The 20727-nt window shown below is 42.7% G+C and overlaps 2 protein-coding genes across 9 annotated transcripts in view; both read right to left on the reverse strand.

The window, feature by feature from the left end:
- Nucleotides 1–1458: 1458 nt before the first annotated feature.
- Nucleotides 1459–11141, reverse strand: acad9 (acyl-CoA dehydrogenase family, member 9). The gene is made up of 18 exons (XM_053867931.1): nucleotides 10907–11141; nucleotides 10065–10158; nucleotides 9673–9774; nucleotides 8420–8526; nucleotides 8245–8345; nucleotides 7450–7528; nucleotides 7213–7384; nucleotides 7080–7153; nucleotides 6934–7009; nucleotides 6398–6468; nucleotides 5999–6118; nucleotides 5807–5935; nucleotides 5349–5428; nucleotides 4754–4880; nucleotides 4059–4136; nucleotides 2692–2820; nucleotides 1885–1957; nucleotides 1459–1655 (listed from the first exon to the last, which is right to left on the reverse strand). Exons 1-18 carry the CDS (start codon nucleotides 11060–11062, stop codon nucleotides 1555–1557), a joined length of 1869 nt encoding a protein of 622 aa, XP_053723906.1. The 5' UTR covers nucleotides 11063–11141; the 3' UTR covers nucleotides 1459–1554.
- A 6688-nt stretch (nucleotides 11142–17829) lies between these two features.
- The window catches only part of iqsec1b (IQ motif and Sec7 domain ArfGEF 1b), a 126641-nt gene continuing 123743 nt past the window's right edge, over nucleotides 17830–20727 (reverse strand). For 7 of the 8 annotated variants that reach the window (XM_053867015.1, XM_053867013.1, XM_053867012.1 and 4 more), the window contains one exon: nucleotides 17830–20720. In XM_053867015.1, coding sequence (XP_053722990.1) covers nucleotides 20172–20720 — 549 coding nt within the window. In that variant the 3' untranslated portion in view covers nucleotides 17830–20171. The remainder of the gene's footprint in view (nucleotides 20721–20727) is intronic. The other variant, XM_053867019.1, reaches the window with a different exon arrangement.

Raw genomic sequence — 20727 nt, forward strand, 5'->3', positions numbered from 1 at the left:
GAGGATTGGCAAGCCAGAGGACGAGGTCATGTCTCCAGAAGACCTCAAGCACTTCATCATAAGGAGTCTCCTGCTCCTTGGGCACAGTGTCCTGCGGGTGGTCAGATGCAATAGGTGTTCAATGTCATTATGGAGCTTCACTCTTGCCGAGTCAGGGGAGTTTTCACGAGTGGGAGTGTAACACTGCTCTACTTCCAGGACGACACACTATCGATCGAGCACTCCGGGGTGACGGGGTGTTCCTGGCTTTTATCACAGTTCATACAGACACCAGGCTGTCCAGACCAGGACGGGTGTCTCTCACTGGTGACTCTGCAGTAGCCATGACAATCTTGTGCAGAGTCTGACCTCACTTTCACCGACCGCCCACCTTCTACTAGACTCACTCCCCAGCCCTGTAGCTCTGCCTCAGCCATCCAGGCCTGCAACTCTCAGCTTCTTCCGTCGGGGACTGTCAACTCCACAGTGCAGTTTCTGGTAGGAATGTTTGACTTTTTGGAGACAAGTTCTGTGGTAAAGTCAGATGAAAGCAGGTGACCATGAAGACCAGCCTTTCACTTGGAGGGTGAAGCAAGTGAGAAATGTTAATAGCATTAAAGGCAAAGGTGAATTGTTACAAGCAATAATACGTGCTTGTGTCAAATTTTTGTGTCCAAAGATTCAGGTTTCAGTGCGAAAGCGGATGACACTGTGTGTTCGAGTGTTTGGATTTATGTTTTGAAGTAATAAACACTGGCGTGGTTGTGGTTATTCTTCTGCCAGCATTTCAGCAGTAGTGTCGGGGAACACCATCCTAACCCTCAACATGATTCTATAACATTACATCAAGCCATAGCCCACAAATCAAAGCTAGGTCTTGAACCGTGACTCGGAGCAGAGCACGCTCAACTCTTAATGAGCATATGCAACATACTCCAGGAGTGCTAGCGGGTACTTTTACAGACAGAAAGCCAAACTTTAAAGCAGCTGAAGTCTGTAGTGTCAAGTGATAACAAGTCAGTGTTTGGAGAGTGGCCATGCCAAAGCTCTCCTCCCAATACTGTTGAACATTTGTGGGCAGAGCTGGAGAGGCAAGCAAGAAGCCTCCACACCAGAGTTCCTGCAAACTACTGTGAGAGGCTTCAGGAAGGATTCGCTAAATGTTTGGCATAGGTTATACAGAGCGAAACCAACACTAGCAAATACTAATGAAATGCTTATAAAAGCCTTTCAAGGAAGAAAACATAAAAAAAGCAATAATTCTAAACAGAGTAACCCAGGAGGAGCAGAAAAGTTAAGATGAGTTCATGTTAGTGAGGAGAAAAGCTTCTGTTTTTATACAGTGTATGGAACGTTCTGGTTTCAACTGCGAACTTGAGAGAGCGATGAGTGATGGGGGTGAGTTCAGGAGTGAAATGTCCTGGACTGGTGCAGGGTGGTTTCTTTCCACAGACAAATCAGTATTCAGTGGTTCTTCAGGAACATTTTAATTTCTTCAGAACCATTCATCAGCACTGATCATAGGTGCAAAAGACGAGGATCACATAGCTTCATAAGTGAGGACCGAATGTCGGTCTAAAAGGTTCTTTCCAGAGGGTGGGAGCAGACGTAGGCCCGGTTGTCCAGGACCTGCTCAGCGATCTTCTTGATGTTGGCGTCGTTGTTCTCAGGAGAGTCTGGAACAGAGGCATAGATACTCCTGTCATTGAGTGTCACACCCGTCCGGATGCTCTTGGCTAATAATTTAGATTTAAGAGCAAGTCCTTGCTCAGGATAACTACAGCAGCAAGGGCTAGCGGGTTCAGAGCGGGGGTTAGAGCAGGAGTCCTACATCAAAAGCAGGTTGTTTTCATACGCAGGAGTAAGAAGACGTCTGCTCTCTATTAGGCCTGTGTGTTCACCTACGTTTCTGCAGCTGAACCATCATGTAGTTGTTCTTGAAGAAGGCCTCGGAGCAGAAGGTGTTGGTGAGCAGCACCTGAGGAACCAAAAGGAAACATCTCAGTGAAGTGGAAACAGCTCCCCAACGTCGAGCCCCACATGGAGGTGGTTTGAAGTTGAAGCAGTAGTTCAAAATTGAAGCCATATTTGCTTTGAAATGCATGTGAAAATAGCTCAAGACCTCGAGCACAGCTCTGGAAATGTTTGGGAAAGGCTCTTGACATGATAGTCTGGTTTCTATCGAGGCCTCGAGCATGAAGCTGAACATGAAGCTCTGGACCTGAAAAGACTGAAGACGTCTTTTTGGAGCTTACATCAAAATTCAATCTCAATGAAGGACCAAACCAAGTGAAAGCAAATCTGAGTTGGAAGAATGAAGGGGGTAATGTAAACAGAGATGAATTTGAACCAATTTTTTTTAACCTATACTATACAGTCCATGATACTATTTGTACGTGTTTTAATGTAAGACACACCGACTGCCTCAGAGCAGTGGCTACTAACTCAGCTTGACTTAAATCCTTCAAATGTGGAACTATTAATAGGATCATGCTGGCTGGTGAAAACCTCATTACGTTACCTCAACCTCTGTCTTCAAACATGCATCACTATCGTAACTTTAACAGCACAAATACTCAAAAAATACAACAAAAAGAGTGGCTGACTGATTTAGTAATAGTATGGAGGAGATAAAAACGTATTGAATGAAAACCCAAGCATTCGACAAGACAGAACACAAGACATAAGGACAAGCTCCTCAAGGCGACGTACCTCGTGGTCATGATTTCGCAGGCCGATGGAAATGGAGCGGCTGCTCCTGGACAGGACGGCGGTCATGGCGTACATGTTGATCAGCACATCCGCGACTCTCTTCAGGATGAGCTGCTCATCTACAATGGACTTGAGGGAAAACAATGGGTGAAGGACACTTCAAAACCAAACTGGACCTGACAGGACCACAGTGGGTGCAGGTTTTTGCTCCAACCTGTCACGCACACACAGATTCAAAGAAAAGGTGTCTTCTTGATGGGTTGGAACCAACGCCCTTTTGTGGATCAGTTTGAGAGCCATGACCAGAACTAGCACAGAACCTGAAGTCAAGTATAAACCCGGAAGTCTGGGCTAATGACCATGCCCATGTTCCAGCTAGTCTTCATGGCAACAGTGAAGAGAAGAGAAATATTTATTCTGTCAGTTCAGTTCGGGCATGAAGATGAAACGCCCCTCAGATGTCATCGTCTTCTTCTGGTCGTACTAAAGTGGTAAGCTAAAGCAGAGCTGACACAATGACTGCTGACACCTTTGCTCACTTGTTATTGTTGCATAAGAACATTCGCTTGTCTACCTTTTTTTAAACCACCAGCACCAACTTACCATCATGAGTCATCAAGTCTGACAGCTTTATAGTTACTAGTTGTTGATCATAATCAAACTACGAGAGTACAGATGTAAGTCACTTCTCGTGAGTTCCTTCCGAGAACGAGTCACCCCTCTGCTTATAAAACATGGGGGCAGTCACTCTGGCGCTTTGTTTCAGTGTGTGGAAAGACACAAGGAGCGTTTGGTTTGTCCACAGTTGGCTCAGTTGGAGTGTGAGTGATAGTTTCTCTGTACTAATCCACTTCCAAATCATCGTTGGTTTTCAGAACATCTCCAACAAGCATCTATCGCTGCTGTTGTGACTCAGACTGGTGCATAAGCGTCAGCTCCTGTGAGGCTCTGACGGTGAACATGCCGCAGGTGGTGGATAATACGACCATCCCCCACGCCATGCTAGAGAGACAGAGGTGTGGATTGGTATATAACTCAAAATACTACCGTCAGAAGTAGCCAGTTTGAAAGTACGAAAGATTGCATTAATAGATTTGGGGATTATTTTGCCCACATCAGGCAGCATCTGTGAGTCCTGAGGGGGACTGATTTATTTGGAAGCCTGAGTGAGAGACTAAAGCAGCGTCCAGACAACACTTGCCGTGGACTTGATGACTGGAAATGTAATATTTACAGCAGTATCAGGGCGACGTCTGCATCAGCAGATTGCTGCAGCTCAGACTGGAAAATATGAATCTGTGATATTGGAGGAGCTAAGCAGGAAAATAACAAATGCATCCAGAAAGCAAAAGACTTCAAAACCCTACCTTTCCAAATCGGTAGAGCAGACTCTCCACGGTGGTGCCGAAGAGATGCACGTTCTCTTCCAGCATCTTTGCGCTATCCTGTGTGGAAGAAATGGCTTCATTCAACAATGTACAAACGTTGACTCTGTAACCTTAACCAGCCTATTTTTTCATTTCAGACATCTGCAATAAGCATTAAAATATTAAGACATTTGACTATTGAAATGAAACGTCAGAAGCCACCATTTTGTCTTATACCCACTCGGATGGAATTATAGGGTGAAGAAGTGAGATCACAAGATCACAATGGCTCAGGATGAATGTGGCAAATGCAAAGATCCATACAGGATCCTGAGACTGCAGTTGGCCCTCGATTGACCAACATGGAAAACCACAACATAAGTTTAGGGATTTTCCAAACTCAGGGACTCATTTTGCAGCCTTGTACTTCTACCAACAGAAAATGAGTCCCTTTAATTGTTGGTGGTATTAGAAAAAAAAACTACACACAGATAAACACATTCTTAAATCTATTGTTCTATGATGCAGGATTGAAGTTGAGAGTCAGCAAAACGGTCTGAACGTGATTAACATTTCACCACCACCAAGCCCTGAGGCCTCAAGGGTTTCATACTAAGTGGTTCTCCAGGGTGCTGACGGCTCAATTATGAGTTGAGTCAAGAAACAAAGAAAGAAAAAAAAAGGTTGTTACGTACTGTCAAGCTGGGATGCACCACGCCATCCTTCCCGGTCAGACCGAGGTTCACTGAACCACCCATCGAAACCCTTAGTTTCTTGCCCATCATGGCCACCGCCAGCCCGATGTTTCCCTTCTTCATCTCCCTGTTGATGTTGAAGCACAGGCAGAGTGTGACCTCAGAGACTTAGCAGCATGAACATAGCACAAAACCCAAGAGCTTATCACACAGCTAAAGCTTTTTGTCGTGAAAAATGAGGTAAATTGACATCTGCAACTTTATCATTCTTACTTTTTAATGTCACATCTATGTTTGCCACACTTTGGCTGGTTATCTATATGCAATCTCTAAGCTTCTCTCTCTGAATGTTTAAGTGAAACAGCTCTGCAGGATCACCAGACAGCAGCCGGCACACGTCAGATATCATGACATCAGAAGTAATTCAAAGTTCTTTCAGTCATTAGTTAGATAGCAAACATGTGACACCTCCATCACAGCAGCAGGCGCTATCTGGAGAACATCAGGGAGCATTTAGTGACGGAAGCCACATGTTGCCCTCCAGACAAACTCATCTCCACTGGAGTGGTTCCATCTGACATCACGCTTTCCTTACTTTATCTTCCCAGTGAGGATTTTGCCAGCGTACTGCATCCCCGTGAGAGCGATGTACATTCTCAGAATCTCATTGGTCCCCTGAGAGCAAAACACCAGAAACACAGTTAGTCAGCTTCAACGTTTCTGCACTGTATTGAAAAAGAGCTCAAGCGACACCTGCTGGTGAAAGATGAAAAGCGCAAGCTTATAAAAAGACTTGGGCACGTTTGCTTAAAATGTATGTGACCTATTTCGCAAGACATACATACATACATTTTCAGTTAATGCGCATACTATACATAACAATAACATACAATAACAGCAGTGATCAGTCATGAAGTCAACATTAGTGATAAAATAATGGTATGATAGTAGAAGAGAGACAGACAGTGAGATGATGAGACAATAGTTCACTTCATTATTCTTATTATTCGCTTTTACCATCTGGCCTCGATAAAAAAGATAGCAAACAAGCACCTCAAAGATGGGCAGGATGCGGCAGTCCCGAACGTAGCGCTCAAAGGGGTAGTTCTTGGTGTAACCCAGACCCCCAAGAACCTGCAGAGCTTCACTGACACAAATCCAGCCTCCTTCTGAGCTGAAGACCTGCAGCAGAGATTAGAACTGACCACTGTATTTAGCATGAAGATAAAGCCAGCGAGCTCTGACCTTGACCATGGCGGCCTCCACAGAGCAGTCCGGGACACCAGGTCTGTCCATCATTCCTGCAGTCAAGTACGCCATGCTTTCCATCACGAAGGCATTGAGGGCCATGAGAGCAAACTTCTCCTGCAATAATGAAGCAAAGAGTCAGTCCTAAGCACAGATCTACTCCAGCAGGTTCTGAACTCTACCGACACTTTTCCATCTTTGGTATTTGGTGAAAATATTTCACTGACAAAGTCAAATGTCGATTTCAGATCAGTTATTCAAAACAGCATTAGTTAAGACAAATACTAAGACTGAAATTATTTTGTTAAAATAGTTTGAATGTAAATGTAAAACCTGAGAAATAATAGTGAAATGGTGTGAAAGTAACCAAAATAAATCAATTTCAACAGGCCACACCTGAATCATTCCAAATTCACTCAAACGTTTATTGAACTGCTTCCTGGTGGCAGCATATTCAGAAGTCAGCTCTGAAAAAATGAGGAAATGAGTACAGGTCATACAGTGAAAGAACTTCACAACGATCCGATAACTTCCATCTGCTGCAACATGTCTAGGTTTTTAATGTGTGTTGGCTACTTGTCCTGTCAATACTCACTTAAAAAACAATCATCTATCAGGTTGTGGATGTGTCTGAAAAGTATCTCTGTCTGAATTAAGAAAGATGAGACATCAGCAGAAGTAGTAGTACTTCTGCTGTGTAGCTGAAGCTAGTGCAGACACATCACCCGGTCCTGACATTGTCATTGTCCTGTCAGCTACATTCTAGCTGGGTCCAGCAATGAACCCCATTATCCAGATCGTGGAGTCTGACTAAGAGAAATTGCAATGTCTCTCCAGCAGTCAGATTAAGCTGTTTATATGAATCTTAAAAGTCTAATGCAATACTTCAGTTTTCTGAGCCGTCATGCAAGTGCAGCCAGCAATGTGTTTACCTATGAGCTTTTTGATCATCCCAGCTGATGAACTTCCCATGCTGAACCTCCCTGAGTTCAGGATGTTCATGGCGATCTAAACCAGAGTGACACAGTGAGATGACAAACTAAACCAACCAAAACGTTAAGAGCCCCTGACATCTTACCTTAAAGCCTCCACCGACTTCACCGATCACGTTCTCCACAGGCACAGGAACATTGTCGAAGGACACTTCACAAGCTGCAAAGGTTCAACGGTGAATCAAGGGAGATTTTTCTAACTAGAACACCAAAACGTACTGTTGGAGCCTCGGATGCCCAGTTTGTCTTCAGGCTTGCCGCTGGTGACGCCGCCAAACGCCCTTTCCACAATGAAAGCAGATATTTTGTCCTTCTTCACACCGTCCACTTCCACCTCCGTCCTGGCAAACACGGTCATGATGTCAGCGATTCCACCGTTTGATATCCAGATCTGACGGAGAGACATTGTGGATCAAAAGTCAGTGGAAGGCAGATAAGCCAGCGAAAGCCACTCACCTTGGAGCCATTAAGGAGGTAATGTTTGCCATCGTCTGATAGTGTCGCTCTGGTCTGAATGGAGGCTGCATCACTTCCGCTGCAACAATGTTGCAACTTTATAATCAGCTTTCTTTATATGCCTTCAGTCACCCCAACACAGACTCCACTGCTCTTTCAAATGTACCGTAATTTCCGGACTACAGAGTGCACCGTAATATTAGCCGCACCAGTCTATAAGCCACGGGTGGAGTGGTGCTGTCAGGCCATAGAAAGGTCAGTGGTGCACCCAGCCTCAAAACAAGCTAGTTTTGAAAACCGGTTCCAGCATGGAGACTGACTCATGAAACAAACTTGGCAATGTTCTGAACATGAATCGTGAACTCGGCACATCTTCTATTGACATTAAAGTGGCCAAAATGTGCTGTTTTCACCCAAGTGCTCCTTCTCGATTCCAGACCTCCAGCAGATCAGCTTTGTGGCTGGAGATGCGGAAACATGCACGGAAACGTGTGAAAACAGGGCGTGTTGAGTGCTTTAAGGTAAATAAAAAGCCTCTGATTTCAGCCTGTAAAAATTCATATATTAGATGCACCATTGTATGAGCCACTGGGTTCAGATTGTGAGAAAAAAGTAGCGGATTATAGTCTGGAAATTACGGTAATGATTAACCACCAGTGAACCTAAGGGCTTCTGCATTGAACACATCCTTTCAATAAATAGATACGACAAAACCCTTCATAAACAAATAATTAGACACCATTACACATTCTAGTTTCGCCATGGTGCATCATACAGCCTGTTTCATTAATTCACCTTCCAGGCTCTGTGAGACAGAAGGCAGCGATGTATTCTCCTGATGCCAGTTTTGGCAAGTACTTCTCCTTCTGGGCGTCATTCCCGGCGATCAAAATCCCCTGGGAAGGACATTCGAGGACATGAATCGCAGACGAAGGAGCCCAAGTGCAGAGCAACAATGATGGTACTTTACCTTGAGTCCTATAGCCTGGTGTGCGGCCAGCGTCACAGCAATAGATCCATCTAATGAGATGATCTCCCCCAGGCGGGCGTACATGGTGTTGGACAATCCAAGACCCCCTGCCATAATCACACGCATCATGTTAGTGACCAAAACATCACTATGGGACAAGGGTTGCCATTCGCTGTGGTCATCTGAATATCATAAACTCATAAAAAGGAGCCTAGCAACATGTTTTATTTGACCCGGTAATACAGTGCAGAGGCTTCAGAGCGAACGCAGTTGTGGTTGTAATATGTCTTTCATTAGTTCAAAGTTATTGCTACGCACTTGTATTTTATCATTCTGACTTAAGGTCATTCATTTGGTAGATTGAAATGCTAACACATGTATAACACTAACAAAATGGAATAGACAGTAACCTATTCAGATATATAGTAACATTTTTATAAAATATTGCAATAGATTAATACTGTAGAATACATTTTCATACATGTGTTTCTAAGAAAGTAGATGTTTAGATGATTGTATATTTTTGACATTTAAAAAAAAAATTCAGCCATTGTTTAAAGCCACACTGAGCGAGCTAATAATGTTAACAGAAGGCTCAAGACAGTTGATCACGCCACACCAGTCTCGCTCTCCACAAATGTCAGAAAGTTTAACACAATGCAGACTTACAGACATGTTGCATTGGCCCAACTTGATAGTTCAAACTGTGCATAACAAACAAATGATCAAATAAAGAGGAAACGTGTGATACACGGGTCAGAAAGTCCAAATCATTTCGACTTGTGTTGAACCGTCCCTGTTTGGTCACCAGTGGCACCGGGCAGTGAGCCCGGGTGAAGTGGAGGATTGGGTTGCCAGGTTTCCAATATCGGGATTCCAGAATTTCGTCAGCGGTCTTGCAGAGTTCATTTCACCTCTGAGGCACATTTTTGTATTTATAAAACACACTGTATTACATTGCGTTGTCTGTTAGAAGCGAAAATCACTGTTCAGGCTACTCTGCTGTTTGATCACGTCACATGCCACTATTCATACATTTGATATTTACTGATCTGACCATTTCAAGAGGCATTATGAATAATGTTTTTTAACATAACTTTCTCCACTCATGTATAAAGGAGTTATGATGTCAATGAGGAACCTTCAGTGCATCCCTACTTCAGATTTTCCACAGCATATAAATCCTGAGACTCCAAGACGAGAAGAAAAAAGGACTGAGTTTGAGTTTAAGCAAAGTTAAATGTACATCTCACCATACTCTTCTGGAACTTGGATTCCAAATAGGCCGAGTGCTTTTATACCATCTAAAGTCTCCTGAGGGATTTTGGCTTCTCTGTCGATCTTCGCCGAGTCCACTAGGGATGAAAGCAAAGTCAAATTAATTCAGTTTGCAAGAAATTATTTGTTCTTTAGAAGATGCACTGCACAAGAACATGTTGTGCTGATGACAGTGACATTCACTCAGAATTTCACTTTGCTTTTGCTTAAAAATTTAACTGTCTCAAGTGAGAATCTGAAACATTTGTTTATTTAATGTGACTGCAATTGGCCACATCATTAGCCATTGCATAGATTTTGCTATTAATTTCACAGACACCAAAATGACCTCATCATTACATCAGAAAAATACAAAGAAAGCTCTTACCGTCCTCATTGAAGAACTTCTCCACTGGTGCAACAAGCTGATTGATCTCAGCCAATTCCTCATTTCCAATTTCTGGGAAGGGGAAGACCTCTGCCTGGAGAGAATACAGGAAGAACAAGATTGTAATACCTGTTAAATAGTTAGTTTTACTGTTGATCTGCAATGTTATGTTTGGCTACATGTTGCGGAAGTGTGTCAGAGAGGGGAGGGACAGAGTTGTTGGGGGTTGTGGAGAGTGAGAGAGCGGTACGACAAGCTTGAAGAAGTTATCTTCGGTGTTGTAGTGAAATAAAGACCCATTGGACTACATCCTAGTCTCGCTTCTGTGGAGTCCTGGATATTACTATATTAATGGTTAAATCAAGTACTACACCGCACAATGAATCTGCTTGGCTCTAATGCAATGCATGACCCACTTTTATGGTGTCATGGGCTTTTAATAAACTCTGCCATGGGGCTGAGACAAACTGTTGTTGCTACAAACAAAGAAGTACAATGCATCATGTCAGTCAGACACAGCGAGACATGATAATATTGACCAGCTAGGAAAGGCCTATTATGTTATTAAAATAATTGTAATCTATGTGTAAATGGTCACCTTTCACTATTTTTTTTAAAAAGGGAAAAAAACGACTAGTCAGTTAGGTTAAGTCATCCGTGTTTTTTTGAGCAAAATTCTACATTTGGAATTAGAAGGGATCAATCGAAAGAGTAAGTCAGAGTGAGACGACAGCATTTCTCTCGTTAACAATACTAAATCACATCACAAACTGCGGTCATCTGTTGTTGAAAGCGGTGTCACGATGTAGAAATTGGATGTTGACGTCCACACTCGATCTTACCTTGTTCACCTGACCAAGAAACAAGTCCTTGGCATAGGCGAGATGTCTGGACTGAGCTCTGAAAAACCTCCGCTGGTGAACCTTAGCGGCACTAGCCAGCAGCCTGCTCCCGTTGCGAAGAGAATTTAAAAGCAACAAATATCGACTGCTATTCATGTTTGATCCTGTGATGCGTCCGGCTGACCCACAGAAGATGTGTGTCGGTGCACAACAGCAGCCGGTTACCTTTCACCTCTTTCTGTCCCACAGTCATGACGTAAGACGCGTTCCTCAACTAGTTCAAATGTCCTCGGAAATACAAATGTCATGCTGCAAACGCTTTGGAGTTGCATTCATTGAGTTCATAGTGTTCACAGATAATTGCATATTAAGCACGGACATTATTGTGTAATATATATGCGAGGAATGAAGCGCGTTGCGCGGCGTTGTTAGTCGTTACCGTAGTGGACGTAAATATTTCCGAGTGTTGTAAACATTCCACCGTTTTGCAGCGTTGACATAACGCCACTAGATGGCGCCGCGTGCAAGTAAACAAAGCAGTCAAATGTAACGTAGCGAAACCATTGTAATATACAGTATATGTTTGTTATTAACTAAGTATGCAACGACAAGTGCCTAGAAATGAAGATGATCGGCCTTTACAGACAAAACGCAGACTGCAGTGTATTCTAATGGCCATGACGAAATGTAAGCGAGAAACAAGAACTCTCATATACTAACGGCACAATTTTATGTTCCAGATTTGAATCCGTATAAGATACAAACGCTAATCGTTTAAGGTCAGAACCAGAGTAATGAAAAATATTTTTCTATTTGAAGCTGAATACATTCATAGATAGAAATGGAATATCACATAGGATGAATAAATAAATAAACCCAATAAAAAATGACCAGCCTGGAGTACAGCTCAGACATAATGGATGGATTTCATCTGTCTGGTGCCTCTTGACATGGTCAGGTCAAACTTTGGTTCAGCTCAGATGAATGCACAGTAACGCAGTGGTCAGTGAACTGCAAATGTCAATAGAACTTGGCTGAGAGAAGCATGACATGCTCTAAACCAGGCATGGGCAAACTACGGCCCGGGGGTCACATGCAGCCCATAGAATGGTTACATCCGGCCCGCCGAACTTGAAAAAATAAATCAATAAACCTTGCAATAATACAATTCTGATGTTTTTCCCTCTAGATGGCGCACTGTCGATACATTGGCTTGGTTGAGGAGAAGCTTTGGCCTATCACCGTATTTTACACACTATAAGCCGCACCGGAATATACGCAGCACCCACTAAAATTAAGGAGGAAAATTGATTTTATTCATAATAGCAAAGGCCAGCAAACGTGCCTGGGGGCAAGTTTCTAAAAGAATATATGGTGGAGACAGCTGGTATTTGAGAAAATCAGTTTAGCACGATGGACAGTGACTCTTTAACACTGGATGAAAGCATCGACGTCAATGACATTGCTCAGATCTTCATTTTTATCCGATGTATCAATAACACTTTTGAAATAACGGAGGAGTTTTTGACAATGGAGTCCCTGAAAGGACAAAAACGGGAAGAGGACTTGTTTGACCAGGTGTCTGCCGTCATCGAAAATGCGAAGCTTCCTTGGAGTAAGCTTGTCAACATCATCATCCCAAGATGTGCATTTTTTCTCCAATGAGGTGGGGTTACCAAAGCACTCCATCCAGCTGCTCCTGATGTGGCCCTTTGTCAAATGTTAGACCCCATTGTGGACCACAAATCAAAAAGTTTGCCCACCCCTGCTCTAAACTGTCCCTATAGATGGATGCGTTCACATGGTGCATCAACACCAGCAGATGACTCGGCTGCCTAAATCCTCATGGACAGTGCAACTGCTTAACTTCTACTTCATACATCTATCTGCAAAGTCATATGAAAATAAATATTATCCATAGTACTTCTTTGCCATTATCTAATACATACATTTGGCTGTTAATGTCACTTGCATTGAAACAACAAATGCAGGGCAAATACTCTTCACTCACTCACATTCTCTATTTCTGTGTTCTGAATGGACTGCTAAATTTTCCTTGACTTGATAAGATACGACTTAAACGTACATTATCTCCGGCTGTTAACAGATTAACATTAGAGTAAAACAAGAAGAACAGTTAAGAAACAAAAACCCCACAGAGAGAAGTCGACCACTGACCATTTAATCCACACTATCGGGCACGTTGGTTTTTCATCCAGACTAGTCACTTCCATGCAGATTTTATTCAAGCAAATAAATTGTGCTGGAAAACAAAACAAAACAAAAAACATATCAAAAGCTCATTGTGGCAAACTGCGAATCTCTCAAACTTTCTAATTCCACAGTGAATCACTGTTGGAGCAGCGGTGGCGTGCTCATCCTTCTCGGCCCACAGAGGGTCAGTGACGTCTTCACGATGACGGGGAATGTGCTCCTCCATAATGGCTTCTATTTTTAGCTCTAGCCTCAAGTCCTGGACAGACAAGCAGGGCGAAGTGTCACAGACACCACCTGGCACAGTCGGGCTGCCAGACACTCAGCAGCATGGGACTCATGACAGAGTTTACTGCTGGAAGTAACTTTGAGAGGACATCACAACTCTTGCTGTCTCAGTGCTTGAGTTGAATTTGGGATTAATTCATTTAATTTAATATGGAAATCAGGTCTCCACGTATGCTACCATTCACTGACTGGAAATGAATGACTCACCTAATCTCTCGTCTCTGACACACAACAAAAAACTTAGAGTCAGATGTGTGACCTGAAATTAGCTTGGCGGTGTGGCGGGGAAGAAAGTGTGACTCTACATGGTTTCAACTGTACTATTATAAGTAACATCATCACCATCTCCGAAGTATTACAATCTTTTTTTCCCTATAATCTGAGATTATTGGATTGAAAAATGTGAGAGGAGTAATTTCTTCACTGTGAATAGACAATTTTAAAACACTCTATACCTTAACCTTTTTGATCTCGGGGCTCACCTTTCCCAGAACCAATGGACCCAGAGCCAATTCCAGTAATAGAACTGATTCATTACTCTTGATTTCATTTGTGATCAATAACCATATTTAATCTACTTGCATGTAAACAAACCAAACAAACCAAATCTTGTGAGATGGCATGAAAAAATTATATTTTGTTTAAACTCCAAAGAAGATATAAGTTAAGTGTAAATGAAAGTATCGCCATAAAATGTTTTTCAAACCTGTTTCAATGAACAGTTTTTACTGTTGGAGGGACAACATCACTTTCTTTTGTCATTTATTCTTTTCAAGAACTTCACCATAGTTGTTAACACTCACAGATTTGCAGCTGTCAAGTCAATTCAGTGACTCACTACTGCCACCATATGTGGCGAATGTATTAAAACTGAGCATCTCACGGCCCAAAGGTGTAAAACAAAAAATCTTTTAGCGGCCCTCAAGGTGGCCCAACCATGGGCCCCGGCCTTATAGCCATGAATCACTGCCCTATACAGCTTCATAGGAATCCAAGGTGGCATGAAATAGATTATAGCCATTCAGTCCAACTTGAGAGTTGGATTTAAGTCATCTCTTGTTATTCCATGCACGGCAGTGATGCAATCACTGAGAACACACATTGCAAGATGATATGAACAGACCTTCTGAGGGCTGCTAAGACGTCAAAAGATCAGCCCAAAGTCTGCCAAATGCAGTGGTTAACAAAATGCAGAGAGCAAAATGGAAGCAAAGCTTTAATAGCAATGAGACAAAAATGCTGTGGCATGACAATGACTTTTCTCCTGCATGTTTGACCAGACTGACACGACAGTGGTCTTGTTTAAAACACTGGCAAGGAAATTGACAGAAAAGAATAAGAATGTAATCTTCTGCGATGGAAATAAAGTCCACCACCATTTGACGCATCATGATTAAGAGATCTCATGTCATTCCTGAAGTTAGAGAAAGTCAAATTATCATCACATGGTTCTACCCAGAAATTCTATCAACAAATGCAATCTTGCAATCGCTCATCTCCTACTTTGAAAAAATAGGTCAAACAATGTGTTCTGATTTCCTTTTCCCTATAAATGAGTACTTGAAAGACGTGAGCAAATTAATGACTAATAATACTACGACGACTAGCACTACTACTAATAATAATAATTATGATAATTTCAGAATCAGGGTTAGAATGGTCAGTGGGGATCCCACAAATTAGGAAAGTGCTTTGGAAAGAAGTGCTGACAAAATATAAATAATAAAATAAATAATAAAATACAGTAGGGAAAAAGAAAAAAAGAATAGATAGGTAGATTCCTTCTTCTTTTGAAACAGTTTTACTGTTTTACTATTTCAGTTTGCCTTCAGATTCCTCTTGAATATGGGAAAATGTTAGGACGTCGAATAAACCCATCTCTGCTCCAGGCATCAGATGTTGCTACCAGAACTGTGTGGTTTGTAGTGATGAAGATCACAGAGGACTAGACAAAAATGTATGATCTGGGTCAATAGCGATGAGCACTGAGTTCAGAGCTGGTATTTTCGTAGGTCCAACACAAGTCTGTGTGTGTTTGGGCTGGTGGTTGGGACACTGGGTGAAAACACACAGACCTCCCGCGGATGATCCAGTAGAGAAGAAATCAATGCTCTGATACTGGCAATGCTCTTCAGTATAACAGTTTATTTTGCTTCCCCAACATTATCACAGTAGTTGTTAACATCGATAGGATTTTCGACCACCTTGAAAACAAAAGAATATTAAAATAACAGCATCGTCTTTGCCACAGAAACTGTGTGAAAGTGGAAGAAGTCTGAAGCAGCCTCACCTGAGACTGTTCACCTCTACTTCAGTAGATAAAAGAGAAACAGTTCGATATCTTTAGCGTAGGAGGGGTACCGTCACTGTCACTGCAGTCACACTGTAGTAATATGTACAGAATATTTACACATTATTTCCCCCAATTCTAACTGCACATTAATAATTTCTGTTGCTCTCTGAGATACATTATTTACATTGGTTCATGTACAGTTGAAATGAAAACACTCACTGAAGCAACATGAGAAAAACGAAAAACATGACAATCGTATGTGTAATCCAGCTTTCGCCGAAGCTACATCAGACTTTTGTGGTCACAACTGCAACTGCTGAAAACACGAGTCAAAGAGAGGGAAGATTTAGGCATCAATGGCATGCAACAGAGCAAACAAATCAGTTTTGCTGCAAATATGACATATAATAGAACTTAATATGAAATAATCATAACGTCTGATAATAAGTGGTGCAGGTTTTTTGTGTCAGGGTCTGGTCCTCTGGCCAGCATAAAACTCCATCAGAGCATTGTGCCACTTTCCAATAAGGAACTGCTCAATCACCATAAAAATATCTTCATATCGGCGGGAACACCCGAGACAATATGGCGTCACTTTCAAATCACTTGAAAGCTCTCAGTCCTGCAGTACGACTTCAATTACACACACTTTTTACATTGCACTAAAAAAGATACCTCATTATATACAAGAGTGGGTAACAGGTAATAGCTAGTTCAGTTGATGATTTAGACACACTTTTAGAGTGATATCCAAAATCAATGAGATACTCAGTCAGCAAAAATATTTTTGCCACTTATATGCATGTGAAATCTGTTTGTCAGTGTTCTGATGTATGCTAGCGTGTCCATGTTCCACGTGTGCTCGCGGTCTGGTGGACAGAGGAACGCAGTTTTGTTATATGCAGGCATTTGCTTTTCAGCTTTTCAGCCAAATGTCATCTTGTAAAGTTAGTATTCTAATTTATAGGTTTCATGACACAGTATTGAAGGGTCGACGAGCCACTGTCCGCTGTGAAATGTGTGGACTCGAACAGCTCGACCAAGAGCGCCATCTAGTGGACTCTGAAAATGAGGAGACTGTTTCAGCAATACTGTTTCATGATACCTCACCCATCAGAACTTGAAATTGAAATTTTCATCACATAAGAGGAAAATGTTAATGCTTTTTTATGCTTTAGGTAAGAATGTTCAGTTTTAGACTTTATTTGATGTTGAAACATACAAAACAGACGACACACTGTACAACCCTGTGTCACAGGAAGTGAAGAAGATTTTGTCTTCTTTTCCTGTCCATGTTCACGAACTGTTCTCTGGCTGCTTATGCTTACTTGAAGACTCAATGTTTTGGCATTGTTGTTTCATTAGTAATACGTTACTACAAACCATAGCCGCTGACTCGAGCACATTTGGTTCCGACATAAAAAGCCTGACTGTGCCCGCCCCTTCCAACTCCCTCATTCAGTCAGCAGCGACATTAAAAGTATAGAAGTGAGGAGTTCTGTCGAATCTACCTGAGGAAATAGAAGATTACCCAGAGAGGAGCCAAGTTAGAAGACAATGGTGGACTAGAATAAACAATGTAATGTGTGGCATGGTGTCTTCTTCCTGGAGGGTCCTGGAGGGTTAGCGCATCTAGACCTAGTTGCTTGCTTGCACAGCGGAAACCTCATTGGTTACACCGTGTGCACTTCATCGGTTGGAACTAAAACCTGCACCACGCCCGGCCCACTGATTATCCAGGTCCAGGTCCTCAATTCGAGACACCAAAGAAGAAGGTGGGGTTTGAAGGCGCATCACGATGGGACTGATAAAACGCTTGAAGGGAAACACAGGGTGGCATGATGGCTTGATTCCAATGTCTGCTGCAGGTTGTCAGATCGGTTCCTTGTGTCTGTGCTGACAGAATTAGCTCAAGATCCATGTATTTTTTTCTCATAAGAGGTAGTCTGCAATCTTGTCAGTGAATGACATATAACGCTTGGCTAGCGCCAAAAGCTCTGAAATGAGTGACAATAATAAAAGAACAGTCACAGCGCGTTTCAAGTGAGATTCAGTTCCATCAGGCTGTAACCCATCTGTCAACATCTTTGCACCTCAAAGCAGAGAAACAGATTGTAATGAAACTGGATATTTAAAAAAAAACATTTATTTGAAGACTGTGGCTCAAATCTCATCAGCTTACATGGATGGCTGCTCGGTCACCTTCATTAAAATAGTTGAACCATTCATGTCAAGATGACGACTGAAGAAGTGAACTACAAACAGAAATCCATCATTCGATATATATCTTTGAGTTGTGCTTTTCACGGTGCTCCATCCACAAAGCAACAGACCCTATTGGGCTACACCTCATTTGAAAGTGGTACCTTGGGAAAACTCTTTATCGGTGCCGAGAAACTGATTTATCGCTTGACAATGGTGATGTATTGGTTGTTGAATGACAGAATCCATTCAGAAAAGTTGAGATAAGAACTTCATTCATTAAACACTTTGACAGTCCGTAATCACATTTGACTTCCCACCGGATAATAGAGGACATTACTGAAGCGAGTGGCTCAGATGCCTTCACACAGTGATAAGATCATCTGCTGCTTTTACCACCCCTCGTGACTATACATGAACGAGACGAGAGACAGATTAGGGTTGTCTTTTACAGTGACACGTACAGAAGTGCGGCGTCGACTTCTTTTGAGATGTAATTTGAGAAATCCAAACTATGCTACCAACTGCAAGAGTGATATATTTCAGGAATATACAATATTCAGCAAGTAGGCTCAAAATACATTATTACATGCAGGTACTCCGTTTCAGAATATTGGTGTAAAAAGTCCCTCTATATCCATGAACGCTAAACAGTTTCAAATTCAGGCCATTGTTTTGACTTCTAGCTAATTCTTGCATCTGTCAAGAACATTTGACACGTCACAAAGTCGGTAATGAACAAGGAATATAATCTGACTCCAGCAATAGTTTACATCGTAATGTCCCGTACAAACTGCGTTTCATATAAATCTATCTTTCAACATCAAAATAATGCCTCGACAACGGTAACATGGTCGCACTTCAACTGCTAAGGAAGAAAAAAAAATACACATACTGGGAGAAAATACAACACTCAAAGAGTTGAACAGAAGTGGACTAAAGTAAATACATATTGCACATACAGTAAAAAAAGATCTCATAAGCTGGGAGAGACTAGTTTCATTGATAAGTAAAAGTGCCATCTTTGTGAACTCTTTCATCTGAATATTGGATGGGATGGGAGGTGTCACATCCCATAATATGTTTGTGTGATTGATATTACTGAGTGCCATCGCTATTGCTGATAATAATGGGACAGTTGCGTCTCCAGGAAAAATGAGTGGCAGGATTGGTGCTGTCGGGTTTTAGCAAGTGGATTCGATGTGAGGTCATGAGTTTACAATGTTTTGATTTCACCTGGATTAAGGAGGTTTGTGACTAATACTATTTGTGAGAATGGTTGCTGCATTCTGCAAGGTTTTTCTATTTTTTGAAGAGGTATATAGAAACACGTCGGAATTAAAATGATTTAATGGTTTAATGTTGGCACCGCTTCCAAGTTCTAAGACTGCACGAGTAAAATGAGTTTCAGGTAGTTCTTCACAGAGAAGCGCGCGCTTATGATCCCACAATCCACTTGTTAAAAACCAGGGTGAATTCACCCAAGACCCAGTCAGTCTTTTTCAGTGACAAAACCATAGCATTTCCTCGCGGGGAGTGGGAAAACACAAGCAAAACCTCCATCAAAATCTACAGGGGAAAGAAAGACAGGAAGTCACAGAGAGCAAGTCAGTATTGTGGGGGCAGGGGCGCGACATTCAAATGGGCCACTGAACACTTGGGCCCCAACAATCTTCCATCTTGAAGGCAACCATGTATTATAGAGTTCCAGCTTAATGAAGTGCCTAAACGGTGTTATCAGCCTTGGACAAGAAACACTACGGCACTGAAGTGCAAGTAAAATACTGAGTTTTCCTTTGTATTGTTATATTATTGACAGTTGATATACTTTTCACAAAATAGTATGCACACTATACATAAAGGAATTGTTATGATTTCATTGTTAAATGCTCGGATAATTGGCACATTAATGACTGCTAACAGAGATATCACAGTGCACTGTGAGCTACCGTCGAACTAAGAGTGAGTACAGCTACTGCTACTGCTCATGGCATTTTGATGATCCTTCCTCCAGTCTCCGGGAGCAGCCAGCAGCAGTAATGGTGGACTTGTGCACGCGCTAGCTACGTTGTGATGTCGCGGTAGGCAAACACTATTTCTGAATTACGTATAAAGGAACGGTTTCCTGTTGGGAATAGGCTGCAGTTAACCATGTAAGGAGGCACAAGGTCTCGTCTGGCTTTTTTGTTCCAAATCTATGTTGAGGAGCAGCAGTACACGGTGCAGCCGGAATCCCTGGAAATTCTGTCAGATGGGCTTCTGGCCAACTCACACCACGGTACTAATGCCACTGTGCTTGGGCTTCGTACTGCTGGATGTCTGAGGGTGCGCCGATGTTGGGCCGTGGTGATGGGAGCTGTGCGTGGAGTGTGGTGGATGCCCTGGGTGGGAGCTGTGTCCTCCATGACTGAGCTGGCCGTGAGGCTGGAAGGAGGCCTGTTGGCCGTGAGCAGGGGCCGTTTGGTACGGATGCAGCGGGTGCTGCAGATGGGCCGGCGGGTGGAAGTGGTGGTGGTGATGGTAAGGTGGGGGGTTCTGAGTCATGTGGCAGAACTGGGGGTGATGCGGGTGTACGACGAGTGGGGCATCCGTCTCCGAGCGGGCTGTGTGGTGCAGATTGGCAGGGTGCGGAGTGTGGGAGATTAGAGTCGGGTGTGGGCTCTGAGGAACGGGGCTGGGAGACTTGGCTCGCCTGCTGCTGAATAGCGACCCAAGCAGAGAGGAGGAGTTGGGCAGGGACTGGCCGCTGTGGCGGGATGGGCAGTCTCGGCCAGATGGTGTTCTGCGTCGGATGTGGGGACTGCTAATGATGGAGCCCTGCAAG

The sequence above is a fragment of the Synchiropus splendidus genome, chromosome 6 (assembly GCF_027744825.2).
Source record: "Synchiropus splendidus isolate RoL2022-P1 chromosome 6, RoL_Sspl_1.0, whole genome shotgun sequence".
Taxonomy (NCBI): Eukaryota; Metazoa; Chordata; class Actinopteri; order Syngnathiformes; family Callionymidae; genus Synchiropus; species Synchiropus splendidus.

Coding starts and splice junctions, on each gene's coding strand:
- acad9 (XM_053867931.1), bottom strand. CDS start 11,062: ATGAATAGCAGTCGATATTTGTTGCTTTTAAATTCTCTTCGCAACGGG. Junction 7,385..7,449: donor ACCTCCTTAATGGCTCCAAG/GTGAGTGGCTTT, acceptor TCTCTCCGTCAG/ATCTGGATATCAAACGGTGG. Junction 7,154..7,212: donor GGGCATCCGAGGCTCCAACA/GTACGTTTTGGT, acceptor GAACCTTTGCAG/CTTGTGAAGTGTCCTTCGAC.